The sequence below is a fragment of the Dicentrarchus labrax genome, unplaced genomic scaffold (assembly GCF_905237075.1).
Source record: "Dicentrarchus labrax unplaced genomic scaffold, dlabrax2021, whole genome shotgun sequence".
In the NCBI taxonomy this organism is placed as follows: domain Eukaryota; kingdom Metazoa; phylum Chordata; class Actinopteri; family Moronidae; genus Dicentrarchus; species Dicentrarchus labrax.
Window position 1 is genome coordinate 9,495,445 of NW_026136707.1, and position 20,799 is coordinate 9,516,243.

At 39.7% G+C, this 20,799-nt stretch overlaps 2 protein-coding genes across 5 annotated transcripts; both read right to left on the bottom strand.

Moving 5' to 3' along the window:
* Positions 1-989: 989 nt before the first annotated feature.
* On the bottom strand, positions 990-10,294 carry gnl1 (guanine nucleotide binding protein-like 1). The gene is made up of 12 exons (XM_051406211.1): positions 10,069-10,294; positions 8,854-9,001; positions 8,268-8,404; positions 7,996-8,147; positions 6,786-6,857; positions 5,955-6,147; positions 5,609-5,707; positions 5,287-5,469; positions 4,564-4,742; positions 4,074-4,281; positions 3,456-3,584; positions 990-3,345 (listed from the first exon to the last, which is right to left on the bottom strand). Exons 1-12 carry the CDS (start codon positions 10,139-10,141, stop codon positions 3,080-3,082), a joined length of 1,839 nt encoding a protein of 612 aa, XP_051262171.1. The 5' UTR covers positions 10,142-10,294; the 3' UTR covers positions 990-3,079.
* A 795-nt stretch (positions 10,295-11,089) lies between these two features.
* znf384b (zinc finger protein 384 b) lies at positions 11,090-19,798 on the bottom strand. Of its 4 annotated transcripts, XM_051406071.1 has the most exons (11): positions 19,426-19,793; positions 17,411-17,478; positions 17,047-17,266; positions 16,535-16,648; positions 15,595-15,749; positions 15,407-15,498; positions 14,419-14,643; positions 13,050-13,217; positions 12,843-12,921; positions 12,556-12,714; positions 11,090-12,411 (listed from the first exon to the last, which is right to left on the bottom strand). In XM_051406071.1, exons 2-11 carry the CDS (start codon positions 17,474-17,476, stop codon positions 12,040-12,042), a joined length of 1,650 nt encoding a protein of 549 aa, XP_051262031.1. In that variant the 5' UTR covers positions 17,477-17,478; positions 19,426-19,793; the 3' UTR covers positions 11,090-12,039. The 4 variants fall into 4 exon arrangements, with proteins under 4 accessions (XP_051262031.1, XP_051262029.1, XP_051262032.1 ...); XM_051406069.1 differs by having other exon boundaries at positions 11,090-12,714; positions 19,426-19,798; XM_051406072.1 differs by lacking the exon at positions 14,419-14,643 and having other exon boundaries at positions 19,426-19,791.
* Positions 19,799-20,799: the final 1,001 nt, after the last annotated feature.

The following is a 20,799-nucleotide window of genomic DNA, read 5'->3' on the forward strand; positions in this document are numbered from 1 at the left end:
AAATTAGAACTGCCTTGATAAACAAACTCCATTATAATAAAAGGAGGCTCACAACATATCCCACTGCTGCAGCATCTTTTCAAGAGACTGTTGATGCTCTTCCTCGCTCTTGAGGGGATCAGAGCATAATAATAGAGCAAATAAATCACATTCAAGCACTGCCTATAATAAAATGTGTGTTTCTTTGAGCCTTCAATCTTATTTACACGGGCAGAAGCTCGTATATGTTAACATTGGACCATGTATACATCCATTTGCTATACTTCCCACACAGGTTAGGTTGGAGTATATCCCATAATGCATTGGACAAATTGGAACTGGTCATCCCAGAGATACTAATATAGTGTCTCCAGCATTAGTTTTACGTGTAATTAAACAGCAACATTTTAAAATAATTATACAATGAGAGCTCAAGCTTTTTAATAACTTGAGATCTTCCTTAATTATTTTGTGGTAAACGTTTTACTGCCTTTGGTGCTTCTGCTTCAAATATCGTCCATCTGGAAATGTACCAGTTGAATAGTTTGGAAGGATTTTGATTAGATCTGAATATGGCGCTGCTGATCGTTAGTATCAGTACATCTCATTGCAGTAATTATCTGTCTCTGGTACTCATAAAAAGAAGTCCCATGACTTATTACAAGACAACTATAACCATAAAGCACAAACATCTCCATGAGAATACATTTATAACTCTGTGTCTATTTGACATTCAGGCAGTGTAAGATGTGTAATTAATGTCTGACAAGGCTCATCCAAACATGTCCAAGCTGTCCACTTTGATCACAAATCTCCTCTACAATTAAGCTCAAATATTTAAAGTAAAAGTTCACACATAATCTACTCCCAGTTTAATTATGTGCATTTGAAATGAGTTGGCATGATTCATGTGTGTCTTTTTTAATAAAACAATAAGAGAGGGTTTAGATAACCTGCATGCATTATCTTACACACATTAATGTCTTTAAATAAAATACAAAAACAGACAATTTAGTTGAGAGGATTATTTTCTTTTATTGCAGAAAGCAGTCCAGTCATCATTACGCATACTAGGAATGAAATGAGGAATGCAGCCAATAGCCTGAACACACCTCAAGCCTTCACACTACACTCTCCAGACGCTGTCAGTTTTAATAATTCCCCAAAAATAAAACAAAAAACCACATTAACACAACTCAAAGTCTGTTGTGTGTCTAACAGCATAGTAGTGTTGGTAGAAATGACTGCATGTGACTGCAGTGTGATGTATTACACAGTAACACAGCACTGTGCTGTAGAGATCCCTCAGTGAACACATGAATGAGGTAAGACAACAGCACACAATAATACAGCACTCAGGATTGGAGCGGGGGCCATGGCACATCACAGAGAAAGAGAGACCCGTCAAATAGCAAAAATGTCCATTGTTCTAAATTTATCAGAAGATTTGATCAAAACATGGTTGATGAACAGAGAAGGAGAATTGTCTGCAGCGGGTGTCTTAACAGCATTACAAGATCTGACCTTGAAATTGAGCACTGTGTTGAAATTATAGTCTATAAAACCAACAACAGAGCAAAGATGGAGTGTGTAATGTTATTTATAATGATGGACAGATGGAAGCCAAGATAGTCTCTCTTTCTGTGTGGTTAAAGATATAGTTTGACATTTGGTAAATACACTTGTTCAGGGACTGATACCACTCTCGTGTCTGTACGGTAAGTATGAGCCTACATCAAGTAGTTGGTTATCTAAGCTCAGTACAAAGACGGGAAACATGGGGAAATAGCTAGCTTGGTTCTGTCCAAATATGACAAAATCTGCCTAACAGCACCTTAAAAAAAAAGGTCCAGTGTGTAACATTTAGGAGAATCTGTTGGAAAGTGAGCAGTATTCAGTTGGTTGCGATCTAGAACTTCACTGCTAAATGCCACTAAATTCTACTGTGTTTCCTTTGCACAGATATAGGCTATATACTTCCTCCTGTTTCCAGTCTAAGTTAAGCTAAACGTCTCCTGGCTCCAAATTCATATTTACCAGACAGATACAAGAGTGGCAGCTCTCTTCTCATCTGACTCTCGGGAATGGAGCCAATAAACATACTTCCCACATTGTGGAACTATTCCTGATCTGTTGAATCAAACCCACTGTACTGACACTATTATATTAACTTGCTGAATGAGTGTAGCCAAAATCCTGATCTCCATCAGCATCTAAGGATAATTTTTGTAGTAGTTAAAACACTACATGTTAAATTCCTGAAACGGCCTTGTGCAGCAATACAGGATTCAACTACTCTTCCCTCCCCCCATCCCAGTTTTTTTTATTTCTGGCTGACTGTGTAGAACCACACCAAATCAAATATCCCTCTCAGATACAGTATAATCAAAACCCAGTTCAGATAAATGAACCTCTAATAGAGCCGTAATACTGGTAACAGCAAAGTTGTGTGTGTAAAAATGTTGGTTTTATCCACTCCACTTTTATGGTCTCATATCTCCCATATCCCATCCCAAACCCTTTAACCAAAGTTGTGACAAACTATGGTCTATGAAGAAGATTTAGAGTCGTGTTCTTAAATCTCCAGCTGCTCGGAGAGCCAAATGGCTGCTCCAGTGAATGACATCATATCGACAGTGCTTCTGATTTGTTTTATCATACTTTCCTGAACTTTGGCATCACAGCTGTGAAGTCACTTATCAATAAAGAGATTGAAAACCAGTTGGTTGATTATTCCAGGTTGAGGGAAGTTACTTTGTTCAATTGTTTCTGAGAACTACGTGCAAAACAAAAACAAGATTAAATCAAACCAAACCAAACTCATTCTTAGAAGCAACACTAAAGAATAAGCGTTGAGGATGAACAAGCAGAGCAGAGGCACAGCATGTAATACATGAATATGCTCTGTATATTATAGGGAGAAACTGGGTCAATGAATTAGAAGAGATCGTGTAGTGAAATGAGGAGTTGAGGCGCAAGAATAAATGAGAAGGAATGCAGATTTAGGAAAGAAAGGAATGAAAGGTGCACTGGGGTAAACAGGGAAAAGTCGGGGGAAGAGGAACAACTAATGTCTTCCTGCTCGGCTTTCCCTCCATCATCACTCGCACTCATTTTCCCGAAGGACATTGTACATGTTGACAGTGAAGCCAGATGGCTTATCGTCCCTCCTTCTTGGATGACCTAACCCCTCATCTTCATCATCTCCATCCTCATCATCGTCTGCATCTCGGTCTCTCTCTTCCTCTGGCTCGGTGCTGGACTCTCCGTCCTCGTCATCGTCTCTCTCTCCCGTTCCTTCCTCTTCTGTCGTCCTTCCTTGAAGAGCTATAATCTCCGGCAAGTCTGGGTGATTTTCCCAGTGCTCTGTAGAGCATAAATAATCCCCAAAATAAATTAATTCTACCCACCTGCCGTTATAACTTTTCAAATACACTTGAAGCTGAAATGATGAGTCATGGAAGTGTCTCTTTTACCTCTCAGGCAGCTGTAGCCAGGTGGTCTTAAGCAGAGGCACAATCTGCCATCAATTGCCAACCGCAGGAGACTGTTAGCTGCACGGTAAACATCGTTGCGAGCTGCTTTGGCAGTCTTATAGCCTCTCCCTATCTGCCCACGCTAAAAGAGATAGAAAGAAAGGGAGCATTTGAATGCCAGCTCTTATTGACAGTATAAGTCTGGTGATATACTTTTTTTTCTTACAGCCAACAAAACTCATGAAAAGAATAAACCGTAAAGCAAAGTATTATCTGAGTAGCCAAAGCCCAAGGTAGCTCAGCCCCCGATAGGCCTACACTGTTGTCCAACACATCAATGGATGTTCTTCTTTACAATGAGCTTTGGTAAAAGATGGGCTTAGGTGCCACAGAAAGAGCAAGGAAGTCAGGAAAGCACTGAGTTTTTCAATGAGATTTGTTAACAGTAAGAAAAAAGATAAAAGAATAATGCCTCTCTTACACATCTTTGGCTGTGTGGACTGGCATTTCACTTTCAAATAGTAAAGATTTTACAATTGATTGAGGGTGTCTATTAAGGGGAACTGGCCATTATATGATAATATAACTCTTAGAAGATACAACAAATTACTTAATTACTATCACTGAGAATTGGCTTACACTCGCACACATCCCAGGCAGTCCAGCTGAGCTCTTCAGATCCCTGGTTTTCTTGGTGGGGTTTGTTCTCCAGCAAACTAGGATGTTTGAGCTTCAGTACAGAGAGGAAAGAGGTTCTTTCGCACAGATAACCAACTGAGCTGTAGGGCTCCTGCAGCTGAGACACTGGGTAGATGCCTGCCAGAATCTAGAGAAAATAAAACAAAGGCAAAGATGAAAGGGAAAAAGAAAAAGATCAGTGAAATAAATCAAAGAGAAGTTCAAAATAATTTTAAAACTTTAAAAACCATCACACAAACAACCCCGGAATTATCAAGAGGCTTTGAAGGATACCAAGTGGGGATGTATAAAATCAATAATCCATTTTCCCAGAGGTGTGTGAGTTTGCTGTTCCAGACAATTAAGTTTCTATTGAGCTTAAACAGGGAAGCAAACTCAAAGTCACATCTGCTCTCAAGGGAGCTTGTACCTGTAACTGTTTATCGACACGGGAGGGAAAAACCAGTCCGGGGCAGTCGCAGAGTTTGACCGTCTGGGTGAGGTAGTAGGTCTGGAAGTATTTGGTGTGGCCTGGGGTTCGAGACACGCTCACCACCTTCTTCCCCACCAGGCTGTTTATAACAGATGACTTACCAACATTTGGAAAGCCTGAGGAAAAATAAGATGGGTTTAAGATCAGTCTTTCACTTGTACAAATGATGTTCCTAATTAGGTTTGGTAATGCTAGCCTGAAGTTGTTCAGTGATCTGGTTCATGCATCCTTTATTGATTGTGACACTGAAGCTTTTTACTACTGTATTTTAGACTGGAGTGTGATTTACTTTATGGACACGTTTTTCATATCCTATCAGATGAAATTCGAGTGTATTATCACGAGAGACAGGTCCAATAAGAGATAGGGTGGACCTTGTTTTCTTTCCTAATCACATTAAGGTGAAATAATATTGAATCCCCAGATCAACTTAGAGCTATAACTCTTGGCAAATCTTTTGTCCAGTGGATTGGACAGAAAAGTGTTTATTATATTGATACAGTTATCTTCGTCAAGTCAAGTAAAACAAAACCAAATACACAGATGAGATCTTTAGAAAATATTGAAAGATTCCAGTTGAGTTACCTCAGTAAGATATTGTTTTGTAATAATTCTAAGAAACTTCCACTGACTTTTCTCTGAGAAAACTCATCTGTATACCTATGCAGCCCAATGTGAGAACCCCATCTTTGTAGAGCTCCTGGGATGGGCTGCTCATCTCCATAGCTCTGTCACTTTGATGCTCTACGAGCACCGACTCGGCTCCTTCATCTGGTTGCTCCCCATCCCGTCGCTCAGAAACAGCATCTCTCTGAATCTTCTGCTCCCAGCTGGATAGATCAACTTTGAAAACAAGAGGGAACACTTTGAGGATCAAAACACAAATGTGCAAAGACGCAAATTCACAGAGTGGACAACTGCCAGATGCCTGTGTTATCGTGGCTTTATTATGTATGAAAAATAAAGAGCGGCAAACACCCACCTCTCCCTGCTGTGATATCCTGACAGGCCTTCAGGATATCTATAGGACCTCCAGCGTGACTCCAGCCAGCATGCTTCCTCACCCTCTTCTTCTGGAGCACTACAAGCCAGCAGGCAGACAGACGAACAGACAGACAGATTCTTTAGATTATTATTGCAACAGGAGCCGGTCAAGTTATTCTGGTGACACTGCACTTATATAAATTCACTGAGTGGCAGGTTTATTTAAATGTCATATGTATGTGTCTGAAGTCATTTTGTATGTGTGTCACTGCACAGTCCTTTCTTATCCCATCAGTTTCTCCCTCCACCTCCTCCTACCCTCCCCCTACTCTTTCTCTCCTCACCTGTGCTGTAGGGCTGTCCAGGGTGGGAGGTGAAGCACACTATATGCAGGTGGGAGAACTGAGAGGTCATGTAGTGTTTCCAGGCGATCACCAGTGGGGGAGGACACAGGTCAGCTTTGTTCAACACCAGGACCACATGCTTCTGGAGATCTACTGTGATGTAGTGGTACAGGGCTGGAGGGAACTGCAGCACCTGGGTGGGTTTACATGAGGATACCCCTTGTTAAAATAGCAATTATGGGCTATTAAAGATGTAAACCACAGATAACACCCTTATTAATAGGAACATGATGAGTTGATACTGTTTTTAATTTCAAATTAATACTGGAAACTCTAAATAGAGGAAGGGAATTCACTTGACATAAAGTATATCTGGCTTGTTAAAAGAAGAATAAGTATGTCAGGAGCTGATGTCTTATAATTAGAACCAAAGAACTGGGTTTAATTTTAACTTGGAATCAAATGACAGACACATCTTGAACACAGTTAGGCTTTGAATGCAACCATTTTCCCTGAGTTTACCAACAAAACAACAACGATACGTGTAAGATTTAATGAGACGCTTGTGAAAGAAAACAAATGGTCAATATAAAATTTCAATATGAAACTTAAAGCATTAAGACTGTGTCCTTTCAGTCTAAAAATAATGTCTCATAAGGACAGTTCTTCTAGGTGGCCAAATCTGACAAACAAAAACATGACAACTTTGAAATTGTGTCAGGTAAACAAACAAATAATGAACACCAAGTCAGATATTCATCTGGATGTTGACTGTGTCTCCATCTAGTGGTCTAATGCATCCTGCAGACTTGTGCTAACAAGATCACCTACCGGGTGCCTGATGTCCACAATGAGCAGGATGATGTCTGACATCTCCAACACTCTCCATAGTTGCCTCCATGTCTAAAAGAAAGAAAAAAGGAGTGGGAAGTTAGGAGAGGTTTGGTGTTGTAACAAAACAATTTCTGTTCTTATTCAGAATTGTTAGGAAACAATGGTAAAAAATCGGCAGTTTTTAAATATCTAATAAACTAATATTAATTATTCAGTTTACCATAATGCTCCATTTTAATACCACAAAAATAATTTTCAGCCCAAAAAGCAAAATAACCAGTACAAACAAGCAGCTTATTCATACAAGTGTTTTTTTCCATCACTTGGATCCTTAGCACCACTTAAAAAGTGATCATCTCTAGATTACTGAGAGTCACTTATCACAGCACCAGCTGCTCAAACCCTGCTTCTGCTGTGATGTGCCTCCTGAGCTCAGCCCACGCTTTGAAATTAAATGATCTGCAGAGTTTTAGAATTACCACTTTCACAGCCTGAGCAAAATCTGTAAAAAGCATGTAAAATATGATGGCATTTTGTCTCCAGTGGAAAATATCAGACAACACACAGGTATGTCATAAACTTTTTACAGATCCATACATGATCCAACTTTACCACAAGGAAATATTCAGTTCATGGCAACTCATTAACAAGCAGGATTACTTCATGCTATTATCTGTTGTCAAAAAAGTTCAACAGGATTTATAAATCCTCATTTTGCACAGAAACGGTGCCATGAGGGTGAGTTTTTACCTGGTTATCGTATAATAAAAATTATTCTATGGTTGCAAGCTGAACCTACTGCCCTCAGTTGAAGAAAACAATTTAGATTGAGGGCAGAGAGGGTCAAAAGCAAGTATGTACAACGGAGAAGGTTAATAAAAAGAACTAATCCTGGTTCACCACAAAAACGTCTGAACTGTTCTGTATTACTATTGATTTAATACAAAGAATGGAGTGAATTTTGACTTTTGACTGGATTCATTGCTCGGACAAAGACAAATAATCTGAACCGGGGCATTAAAAAAATATATATATATATATATATATATATATATATATGTGTGTGTGTGTGTTACAGCAATGTCCACCTTGCTAACACAATGTAGGAACCTATATAAAATAAAAATAAAGCTGCGTCAATTATCATGGCAGTAGTATGATTTTTAATAGGAATAAGTAAATAGAGTGTATCAATTAAGTAATTTACCTCCAGATTATGCTCAAAGTGGCTGAGAGAGCCAGGTGGGTTTCTGGAGTGCAGGTCATCCAGGTATTCTTTGTATGACTTCTCCTCTTTCCTCATCAGGTTCTCTCGTGTCATCTCATAATTCCAGGGCGGCCGTCGTGGGAAAGCAAGACCTGGCAGTGAATAATCAAATTTGAGTGTGTCAAGCCGTGACCCACTCCATTAACCTACTCTGCTCATCTGTTTGGCTTATTTTGAGAGCGTCATGTGGAAAGCATTAAAAACAGCCGAACCTTTCTCTGAGGGATAGATGTCATCGATACTGATCTCAAGTACTTTGTCTGAGACGGGCTGCAGCACCTTCTCCCTGGCCAACTTCTTCCTCTTTTCCACTTCTTCTTTACTCTCTTTTTCAAAGTGCAGTCGGAACCTGAGTAGAGGAGCACAAAAGGGGGATTTCAACAAGGCTCAGGCTTTAGGTAATTGCCTAGTATTGGGTCTAGATTTAACTTTAAATTACACACTAAACAAACAGATGTCTTAGTTAATGTTAGAGGAGAACAGTGACTACACACAGCGTGGTGTTTTCTATTGCCAAATTAGAGCAATCAAGATACTGTAAGCAATTTCCAATCAAACAAAGTCACTAAAATACAGCATCGATGTTCTGACATGTCTCCAATTAATTATCATAGTAGCTACTTTTTTGCTAATTCAAGCATCATACTTCTGCTTCAAGCAATGCATTTCAGGTATCCCTGAATGTCAAATAACAGATACCCAGTGCACAATGTGCATTTGTCTCAGCAGAATCTTTATACTTTCAAAATACCATTCTTTTAATGAAAGTGAGTATTAGTAATGACACTGACAACTCACCTGTTGGGGTCATATCTACCTTCTCTGCTGAAGGGCTGCTGATTTATGCTCCTAATATCAGTGGTCTCACTGTCTGAGGTGTCTGACTGTCGTTCTCCTCCTCGCTCCACGCTGGCATTGCGGCTGCTCGGCCCAGAACCTGTGTCACCTAGAAGTCAGGGGGAAAGGTCAGGGATCAGTCAAACAAAGGCATTCATCACGCACCAATCAGCTTTCTTAATACCAAGATCTTTTTCCACTCGTATTAGCTATTACAGATATTAATATGCTTCAAATCAGTTGTCCTCAACCAAGTCCCGATCAAATTGTTCTGACATCTTGATGACAAGTCTTCCTTGACCCTAAAATGGCCTCCTGCACTGATGTTAGTTATTAACCACTGTATGATTTTACCTTGGTTAATGACAGGTTGTTTACACTCAGAATAATAGATACTCACAATTTAATAAAATTCAAAGTGTATAAGTGAGTTAATGTTGCTGAGACATCCATTGCTTGGTTTACATTGCTGGGTTGATTGTTAACTCTGAACAGATGACATTTTATGCCTTCACATAAAAATTAACAATATTCAAGTCATGGTACAATTGAACACAGAAAGACCTAAAGGAGTTTTTAAAGTGTGTTAGTGAGTCTTAAGTAAGGTATGGAGCCCACATTTAAAAAAAATTTGAACATTAACTCGTATTTTGGCAAAAACAACAACCTGAACAGTCGCACAAACACATGTCTGATGGCTGTGTCCTGTGCTGGTCCTTCAATATATAACAAGCACATGGAAATCTCTGAGCCAACATGTCACCACTGTTGAGTGCTGTTTTGAAGTTGCTCTTTAGGTGACCGCACACTAACACACAGCCTCTGCTAATGTGGGACTAGACCTTGTATAATTAGGGGGCTAGAGATCAAATGGATGTGCAGTTTTTTTTTTTTTTTTTTAAACGCTTCAGTAATAAAATAAATACAGACGCCTCTGCTATTGCCTGGTAACGTTACTATTTACACTCAAGTTGGAAAGCAAGTTATATCACAATGCCAGGTATTACAACTAGCTCACAGACAACACGGGGGTTTAATTTACGGGCTAAATAAAGGATTACTCGACAATATTACTTAACCTAACATCACACAGACACATTGTTCGTAGTTCGTGCTCCACAACCGTTGGCTAACTGCTAACGCTAGCATGGTAACGCTAACCGCAAATGTAGTTACCTCTCTTTCGCTCCCGTTTGACTTGTAGCTGTTTCTTCTTCTGCTTGTTGCTAAATGGCTTTTTCCGGGGCATACTTAAAAAATAAGCTGATAAATATAAATATATATATATATATAGCTTTGCTCTGTGTATTGCTGCCTATGGCTCCTCTTGTTGACGTTATTTACATAGGTGAAGTTTCTCGACTCCTACACTTTTCAGTGACGCCATATCCACTGCAGACTGCAGAGAATGGTGGACGATACCACGTTTCGGAGTTCGTAAACTGACCGAGTTTAGATAATTTTGGCTTTAAATTATCTTGATCTCATTTAGATTGAGCTTTACGCCGTGTAAATTGCCTTACTCTGGGTATCATTTTATACGTGTACCGGGAAAATGTTGCCTAAACTGACAGTGACCACCCCTCCCCCTCCATTTAATGGTAGAGTCCACTTTTTGTAAACACCTCACAAATTTGCACATTCCAGCAGAGCAGACGTGTCTAAAGCAACAAATATACCTGGTTGCTAAGTGGCATCATTAAGGGTCATTAGGACAATTTGGCATAACACAAACATGGCGTTTGCATCTATGTGTCTATTATGTGTAATCTATGTCTATTTCCCAGGTGTTATATATGTAAACTATCCTGGTAATAGTTTTTTGTGGACAAATAAAATGTATTTACATGCAATCAAATGAGTCCAGTAATCTATTTCTCAATCGACAGAAAATTAATAAACAATCATTTTGATAGTTGATCAATTTCTCTCAGCCAAATAGGGCAAATATTCTGTTTATGTCTTCTCCAATGTGAATATTTGATATTGAGTATCTTGATGTTTTGAACTGCAGTCTAAAAGGTTAGCTTGAGCCTTTTTTGTAAATGGGCTTTTTCACTATTTTTACACACCAAATGATTCATGAATTAATTGTGGAAACAATAACCAGATTAAAAATGTTTAGTAATTAAAGAAAAGTCTCTCCATAAATAATGTATTTGGCACTAGACTGAAACAGAAAAAAATGCCAGTGAGAAACATTTCAGAGGGTTTATTGTATTATAAGCCGAAAAAACACAAATTTCAGATGTGTCAGTATGTCATCAAAGAAGTATTATAAACATTGTCATCGTGGAAGTATAATAGCAAGAACACATTTGGATAACGTTACTTTCAGGACATAGACACAAAGCAGTACAATAGGATTACATGAAATGTGAACCAGCTCATCACTTCCCTGAAGGTCATGTGGAGGCCTGCGAATGGGTCTAAGTAGGTTATATGGATTACCACATCCTTTAAACACACAATCATACTTCATAAACTGGTAGTATATATCTATATATACCTGATTGATATTTTTTCTTTCCTGAAAAGGAAATAACCTCTATGTCCCTTTTAAGGTTAAAAAGAATTAACTGTGGGCATGTATTTTACAACATAGCAGAGGTATCAACACTGATGTAAAAACTGAAAGTCTCCGTAGGAAAGTATAAAAAATTTACCTTCACAGTCAACTACCAATTTCATCAGCAGAAGAGCCATAAATTGCTATGGCCAAAGCTGTATTTATAGGGAAGAGCAGGAGGTGATAAAACAACAATAAAGAGAAGTGCTGTCTCTTTGACTCTCTTCCCCATCATAAAACCATCACTGTGATGGACTGAAACATACTTTATTGCAGCCTTTACATGCACTTTCTACTCAGACAGGACAGCTAAGCAAAATGAAATCAAACAAGGCAGAAAGAAAGAGACAAACTAAAAAAAATAATAAAAAGAAAATCATAGCCTTCAGTATACTGTGTCACCATATTGTTTGTCCTGTCTGCCTCAAACCATCATTCAGGCACAGTCATTTGTGTGTTCAAAAGTTCTCGTATTATCCAAGTATTGCTTTTTTTTTCCCTGTGACTCTCCATCCTCCATTTCTTGAACTAATTTCAACTTCCCCACCCCCACCCCAAACTCCCTCCTTTCATCACCTCTAAGAGTTGAGGTGCTCCACTTGAATAGTGGATGCTGACACAGTGAGACAGAGGTCCTTGTGGGAAGTAAGGTCAGCTACACTGACTGGTTTGTACTGGATGTCACTGGCAGACACTGTCTTATACTGGTGCATATCAAATGGACAGGAAATGGTTTCTGTCTGGGGATAGTTGCTCTGGCTCTGTCCCTGCTGGCCTCCGCCTGCTCCTCCACTCCCAGGTCCCCCAGGTCGGCTCGATCCTCCATCTGCTCTCTCTGCCTGGCCCTGGCTTTGGTTCTGGTTCTGTTGTGCCGACTGTGCTGCCACAAGTGCTGGTGCAGTCAACTGGTCTGGGTTGTGTTTCTCCATGTGTTTCACCAGATACGTCTCCTGAGATGAGGGGAGGATAGGTAGAGGGAAAACAGTGGACACATGACTACAAGGTGTAAAGTAGCAGCCAGCTGTCTGATGCCAGAGAGGCAATTCATAGTGTTTCATGTAGAAATGCTCTTCAGAAATGGACATTTGTCTTACTGAGGTATAAGTACGGTTGCAGAGACCACACGAGTAGATCCTCGCATGTTTGACTGTGTGTGTAGACATGTGCACCTCCAGGCTCGCTGCATCTACGTATCCTTTATTGCAGTTGGTGCACTTGAAGGGCTTGTCCTTGTTGTGTTGCCGCCGGTGGGACTGGGAAAGAATGGTTATTGAAAAAAAAAAAAGCTTTATAGTATAGCTAACTGTCCTGTAAGACAGGTAATAAACCAACACATTACATTATACTCACTGTATAAGAAGAAAACAAAATTCTTTCACACCTGTAAATTTGAGAGTTGTGTGAAGGATTTCTCACAGCCTGGATGACTACACTTGTATGGTCGATCGCCAGTGTGAATCCTGAATAAAAAACACAAACAAACACATACATGTGCATACATGGACTCCTGTTATGTTCATGGTGATCTAACCTGACCGCAGAAAGACACTGAGGCACATGAGAAACCCAAGACCAGTGACTCACTTACCTGTTGTGCTGCTGAAGGTGACTGAGCTGTCTGAAGCACTTTTGGCAGAAGGTGCAGGTGTAGGGTTTCACTCCAGTGTGGATGCGGATATGTTGGGCCAGGTAGCTAGAGTTGGCAAATGACTTGGTACAATGGGGACACTTGTGAGGCTTTGACTCTGTGTGGTTCCTGATGAGGGCAGACAGGAGGGTGAAAGAGAAAGGGAAACAGGATTGTTGTAAGGTAGACTGAGAAAAAACATGTGATACTGTGTTTGACACATAGTTCAAAGTGATTGCCTCAGTTTATCAAAACCTGTCAAGAGCACCATTCCAGACAAGTAAAGAGAAGATTGAAACACTAAAGTCTTTTAACTGTTACCAACAAAAATCTGCATAATTTAAAACACTTTTTCTACTCAGTTGTAATTTACATTCCTTTCAATTTAACGTGTTAAATATATATGTCCAACAATGCCACACAATCATAGATTAACAAAGCAAAATATTTAATTATTGACTCTGTCCTTTTTACACATATCCTTCTGCCTTAGATGATTTGGATGTATAAACAGAAGACCAAAATATTAGATGTGCTGACTGTAATTTTAAGGTTTGACAAATGCATCCATTTAGATCAACATGCCTCCAGAAATGACTGAAAATGTATTTGATGACAGCCAAAAAGAAGAGCAACAGTATGACTACAAAATGAGTGCAGAGAGCAGGAAAGCAGAGCATGGAAGCAAAGTATTTCTATCACACATTGCTATTCAATGGAGAAAGTAAGAAAAAAGCATTGATAAGGAAGTATACCAAACAATAACACAATGGAGTAAATGGGGAAGCAAATGGAACTATGTTTGCCTTTATCTCTTCATTTCAACATGGATTTCTAAATGTGTATGTGTGCATTTCTGTTGAAGAAGCACTGGCAGAAGAAATGACAGAGCGTACAGACAAGAGAAATGTGTAAAGCAGGAAAATGCGATAAAAATGCAATGCAAGCATTAATAAGAGAAGTGCACACACACAAATGAAAAAGGAAAGAAAAGGTAAAATATTCCCATTGTATCAATCAATATAAAAGAGCTCCATGCATTTCCAACGGCCATTCTGATTATTGCAATTATGGAAAATCTTCTTATGGACAGAGCCCAACTTAAAAAGGTGTAATTTGAATTCAGATTTTTTTGAAAAGGTCACATCTGGATGGATCTGGTAGCATGCGAGTCAACATCTACATGGCAGTGAAATATGCATCTGCACACCTCTCTAATCTCTTCCCCAGGAAGAAGTAGACAGAGAGTCTGGGCTTCTAAAAAGGCACTTGGCAGGACAAGTTGACAGGACAGGGGGATATGGTACGGGGGTTGGGGAGTCTGCAGTACCGTGTGTGCTGCTGTAAATGACTGAGCTGCCTGAAAGATTTCTGGCAGTAGGAGCAGGTGTAAGGCTTGGCCCCACTGTGGATGCGGATGTGCTGGGCCAGGTAGCTGGAGTTGGCGAATGACTTGGCGCAGTGAGGACACTTGTGAGGTTTGGCCTCTGTGTGCGACTTGGAGTGGATCTGCATGTCAGACTTACTGAGGAAGGTCGCCGCACACATCCGGCACCTACAGGCGGAGAGACACAGAAATGGGAGGGCGGGATGGAAGAACAAGAAGGAAGAAGAGGGACACGTAAACAGAAAAAGAAACACAAGAGAAGATGATGGAAAAGAGAAAAAAAAGGAGATGAAAGTTGTTGAAAGGAGACAGGGGAATGAAGCATTGACCCACAGAAAGAAATAAGATATGATAGAAAATGAAACTTACAAAAAAAAAAAGTAAAATGAATCATATTAGATAAATCAATGTAGACAGGGGGGGTTAAATCAAATGTAAAAGACATGTAAACACAGGGAAAGATTTCAAGGGAGAAATCAGTGAAAACTCACAGGGAAAGGTATGTAGATACTATAAAAAGCAAAAGAGCACGACACAAGAGTGCTTGAGAGTTTACAACTCAAAGAGCATGCTATATAAAGACAAAGAGACAGTAGAGGCCAGGTGGCATTTCATTTCCAGTGTGTGCAGAGGCGGAGAGAGACAGTATGAAGCACTGATGTATTTGTATCTCAAATACATTAAGAGAAGGATTCAACCGTCCACTAAAAAGCAGGCAAAGTTCTGCCACGACATGCAGTGAAGTGTGTTCAAGAGGAGGAGGTGTCTGTGTGTGTCAAATGCTCATATCCAGCAGCGCCTAGTTCATCTATAAAAGCCGAACATCTCTATGCTGATTTCGACAGGACACAGAGGAACAGGTATGCTTGCATTCCACAGCTAGAGCGAGGAGACGTGGGGATGCACAGCAGGCGTTGTTTTGACACTGTACCTGTATGTCTTTGTACTATCTTTTGGGCCATGGTCTTCCTCTTCATTTGACAGGTCATATGGGTCTCCAGTATGATGCTGCAAAGATGTCACCTGTCAAAAATAATATTCAGAGTTATCTAATGATTGTTTTTTTTTAATTTATGATAAATAAATTTAATTTTCCTTTCTACATCTGTGTTTTCTTACCTGGCCGCCGGCTGTCAGATGAGCCAGTATTAGAGTCTCATTTCCTGGTCCCCCCACAGGGCCGACCCTGGACAGAGTTGTCTTCTTCTTTCTGCCTCGTTTGGAGGGCGCTGGCATCACAACCACATGGGAAGTCCCATCCCCTTCTTTTTTGTCTAAAACAGGAGCAACCGCAACAGGTTAAGAGGGGAGAACGCTCTTAAACCCTAGCAGCCTTTCTGTATATTAACTGCCCTCTACATGTTGGTCTGTGGGTAGATTGAATGAATGAATAAAAATCAAAGAATGCTGCAGGAAGTCTCGTGTTTTTAACTGCACTTATTCTTGTAGGTGTAATTGAGAATTGAATGGGCGGGGACATAGAATTTATGTTTCTTACTAAAAAAACAATTTGGAATGATCATAACGCTCTGAATACTGCTTCCAACAAAAAGTTTTAAACAAACACAAAAGCACATACAAATATTTTATGAGCAAGCTGCGACAGCCTGTATATTTGTCCTTTTTTTTAAATTAAAAACTGATTCACTTAAAGGTGTAGAACCGTAAGTTACTGGCACAGTCTGGATAAGTAATTTAATCATTAGGTGCTTATTTTCTGGTTTTGTTTGCTTTGTAAGTCCTGAGAACAATCTGTGCTCGTCATAACTTCAGAGATATCATTAAGAACAAACTAAACATAATATAATTTAATTTCCTCTCTCATAGCCTGGATGTAGTGACAAGGACATACTAACAGTTTTAATCATGTGACGTGTCACTAAAACAATGTGAAAATTAAAATTTCAGTCATTAATGTTGCTAAATTGCAATATTGTTATTGACTTGTCAGGGGGAGATTGATCATTATTATATTCGATTATCTACATTGATGTTTTGAAGTCACTTATATAATAAAAATAAAAAAATAATAGTGCGTGTGTCATTGTGTGAGTTTTACCTGAAGAATGGAGTGCTGAAACAATCATGGTCGTTGCTGGATGACCAGAGACAAATGACTGAGACGAGGTGGGAGAGACGAGTGTTCCCTGAGGAGTCGTGATGACCAGACCCGCTGCACCAGAAGTAAAAAGAAAAAAGAAAAATCACACATTACAAATATGACTACATGCAAATTCCAAGAATCAAAATTCTTCAAAATATACCCCGGTATTCGCTATAAACTATATTATGAACACATTTTGTGTATTGCCCTTAGCCCTTACTACTTCTCGGAGGTTCCATATAAGTGGAATTTCTTTGTTCTTATCAACTAAATCATTTAATGCATCGCTGTTATTTTATGTGTCAGGACTGAACATATGCGATCGCAATCCTGCCTCAACCTTTGGTGTTCTTCCGATTTGAATACTTTGATCATTAGAAATTATGTCAAAATGTATCGTGGAAAAAACAAGAACGCTCTCAAACTGAGAAAGGCCCAGAGGCTTCTCCCTGCAGAGACAGACTCACCTGCTGTCATGATGCCTGTGGAGGGTACAGACAGCATGTTCTGGGTGCTGTGAGGAGGGTGGAGGTGTGCCACACTACCTGCCTGCCCTCCGCCATCTGTCTTTGTCCCAGGAGTGGGGATGGTGAGAAGAGCTGTTTGGTAGTGGGACGCAGAGGAAGAGAAGGAAGCATTCTTTTCCTGATGCTCTTTCACCTTGTTCAAAAACATGGCATTCTCAATCTGTCGGTAGAGAGAAGATGTTTCATTTGATTAACCAGACTGGACTCCCTCAGATTCCTCTTATTGTACTCTTTAAAAAGGAAAATTCTTCTTCACATCAATCTTAAAGAAACAACGTATTCTCTGTGTCTTGTCCAGACTTACCTGTCCTGGTACGGTGGGGATGGGAGACCAGAAATACGATGAATTAAAATGAGAATCTTCCATCATTTCTGCAATGACACAGAAGCAGCAACAGTGAATTACTGTAAAGACCTGCACAGACCATAGCAGTGAACCTAATTCAAATGATGCCCATTTAAACAAACGCGCAACATCACATTAACAAAATAACACACATATAAATATACAGCTGTAGTAGCAAATTTGACAAGTCAAGGGCAATCAGAGCGTCACAATTCTTCCAGATGATTTAAAAATAATTATAAATGTTTAAGTAGCCCCTTATAACGCAGCTTATTAAGATGGACATCAATGAGACAGGTGATTTCTGACACCCCCGAGGATATGCTTAAGACTAATATATTTTATATAAAAAATACTGGAACAACGTCCTTTTTTAAAAAGGTCCAGCCGTGATCCAATCATACTCCTTGGAGGCCTGGAGCCAAAAATGAGCTTCTACGCCTCTATTAAACCCCAGGGTTGCTCCGTGGTAATTTCATTAAACTCTATTTAATTTAGGAATATGAATCTTGTGGTAAAATATCAGATGAAATATTGGAGGGCTCAAAAGAGTACTCTGCACTTTAATAACATTTCCAGATTCAAGTTGGAGAGTTAAAAAAGAAAAAGGATAAAAAAATCACTTGAAGCAACTTATCAAACTTCTTGCAGCTCCCTCAGGGGCCACAAAATATATAATATAATATAATAATAATATATTTTATATAACTTAAGAACTCATCAATATCTGCAAAAAGGACTTAAAAAAGAGCAGAGTTCACCTTTAAAACCCATTTTTGACACAGGACCCCTCTTTAAGTCTCAAGATCAAGATCATAAACCTGAACCCACCTTAAGGCCCTCAGACAAAACTATATTAGGCCAAATTACACTAATAGTATGGCTGAATTTCATTTAGCTGCTTCAGTTTCACGGTCCTGGTATTGTGTGTACTGGGACACTTGAACACAACAGAGCCATCATTCACACCTGTGCTCGTCCTACTATGACAAGTAAACTTATCTGCTGTGAAAAGGTCCCATAAATCAAATTACCACAAACTAAAACTACCACCCTGTGAAGCGGAGGGTATTTTTTAAGGGCACCTGGAGGTGTGGGGGGCTCTCGGGGGCAGTAGCTCCGGTTAGTAATACAGCCTTGAGCCCAGCCAGTAGGATCCCACTGGCAAATGTCCAATTAAAAAAAATAAAAAATTGATATAAAAGGAGAGATAGACTGACTGGTATGAGGAATTATAACGATTTAATAACTAACTTATTAGAAGGGACATGATGGGATGAGAGTAAAAGACGATATGGGGTGAAAAAGATAAATTGTTGGTCTCTGAGATTAAGATTTGACTCGATACAGTGTAAAGTGTATATCAGAGGTTATGCTCCTGGCATGGTAAAGACATCGATTATGTAACGTAATGTTAAACTTTCTTTACTGGACTACAACTGTAAGGCATGGATTTAATGGTCTGGAGGCGCCGACATACAGTAACTGACCTCGATTTTTTTGTGGTATTTACAGCAGATTCAAGTTTCTCAGCTATAGGTCGGCTGGCACGTAATGAACAGCGACACCAATTATCCCTAAATGTTGTGAAATACTACAAATCAGATATGCGTAATGTTTACAATAAAGCCGTAGCTCAACAGAAGGACTCCATTTCGGCTCCTTGCATCTTGTAATGAGGCCCGACGTGCTGATTATCATACAGCTAGCGAGAGAAGAGAGAGAGACAGTGTGTGTCTGTAGTGCCCTGCCTGCCTGGGAAAAAAAATAACAAGCAAAGCAGAAAAAAAAAAAAAAAAAAAAACCCAAAGGATAAAAAAACTGAAGCGAAGAGAAAAAAAAAAAAAAAAGCAATAGACCATCCTCACAGACTTCCGGCTGTGGAGACGGGTGGAGAGGCGGCAGCGGAGTCATGCAAATCTAACACAGACAAAAAAAATACAACCGACTGCATGGAGAAGAGTGGCGTTTACCGGTAACGACGACTCCGTCTCCCTCCCCGGAACTCTCGAGGCTCCGGACGGTGTCGATACAGTTTCCAAAATGTATCCAAATTCCTGCAAACCAGTGAAGTTTTTGCCCCTGTTTTTTTTTTTTTTTTTTTTTTTTTTTTTTTTTTTTTTTTTCCCTCCGGTGAAGCAGCTGCCTGAGCTTCACTTCCTCCGGATAAGGTCGTCAGACAAAAGAAGTGTGTGCGTTGATGTCACTTCCTGTATTTGAGGGACAGTTGATTTATAAAACAAAATGTCTGAAATATTTTCGTGTTGTCGCTCCGCTGGTTGCTTTCTTTACTGCTGCTGTTCAATAGTAAATACACACGGATGTGAAACGCATCCTGCACACGATTGTTTTTGTTTACTTTGTTACATTTGAGCTTCAAGTTGTGAGAGAGGGGGGAGGAGGCAGCCAGTGGCGTATTCAAGTGCTGTCGGAAGAAACAGTGTGCCATATACAGAAATACACTTTATCCTCAAATTACTTATTTACTTCCTTGGAGTTAATACCTGAAATTGCCTTCAAATTAATGATCAACCTTAAGTCCTTGTCTTCCTCACTCCATGGATGGATTGCCTAAGGAGCAAACACAGGCCCAGGGGTCCGAGTAGGGCTGAATTTACCCACCAGGGGACACCAGCCCTAAGGGTCAGGTCTGGTGCCTTAGGTCTGAGGGATCAGGGGACCCCTGGGCAGAGCCACTAGGACTAGTAAGAGTAGACTTTACAACTCACTTGGGATACTTTATCACCAAGCAATCCCTACTTGTGACTAGAGGTGCAATGAGTCGATTCACAGAAAAGTAATTGCATATTTCAATATTGGATTAATAGTTTAAGCCGTTTTCAAGCACAAATGCTGAACATTTAATGGTACATGCTTCTCAATTGTGACAATTTGTTCATTTTCCTTGTCCTACATCTGAGTATATTGATTGGAACTATTCTTCTGACATTTAGTTCATTTCATGCAATGTGCACCCTCCAAATCTGCACCATACAGTAGTACCATACAGTGTACAATACAGTGTATTACAGTCTCCAATTTACTGCTGCACTATATATACTGTATGTAATTTTTCCCTTGAATACAACACTTGGCGATGTTTAGTTCAACTATAGGCCTACAACAGCTTTATACAGTTAAATACTGAAGTAGCCTTTGAATAGCTTTCCTATGACCAAAACAACTGCAAGCTCTACAACGCCTCCCTCAGATAGTCAGACACCCCCTCTCTGTAATCTGACCTCAAACACGGACAATCATTTTTGCACTGTTTGCACATTTTGAACTGTACATATTTAACCTTAATAAATATAAATATATATATGTTCTGGAGTATGTAACAAAAG

Coding starts and splice junctions, on each gene's coding strand:
- gnl1 (XM_051406211.1), bottom strand. CDS start 10,141: ATGCCCCGGAAAAAGCCATTTAGCAACAAGCAGAAGAAGAAACAGCTA. Junction 9,002..10,068: donor CAAACGGGAGCGAAAGAGAG/GTAACTACATTT, acceptor CCTGACTTCTAG/GTGACACAGGTTCTGGGCCG. Junction 3,585..4,073: donor TAAGCCAATTCTCAGTGATA/GTAATTAAGTAA, acceptor GTGGGCAGATAG/GGAGAGGCTATAAGACTGCC.
- znf384b (XM_051406069.1), bottom strand. CDS start 17,476: ATGATGGAAGATTCTCATTTTAATTCATCGTATTTCTGGTCTCCCATC. Junction 15,499..15,594: donor ATCTGACAGCCGGCGGCCAG/GTAAGAAAACAC, acceptor TATTTTTGACAG/GTGACATCTTTGCAGCATCA. Junction 13,218..14,418: donor CATTTACAGCAGCACACACG/GTACTGCAGACT, acceptor TGCCCTCATCAG/GAACCACACAGAGTCAAAGC.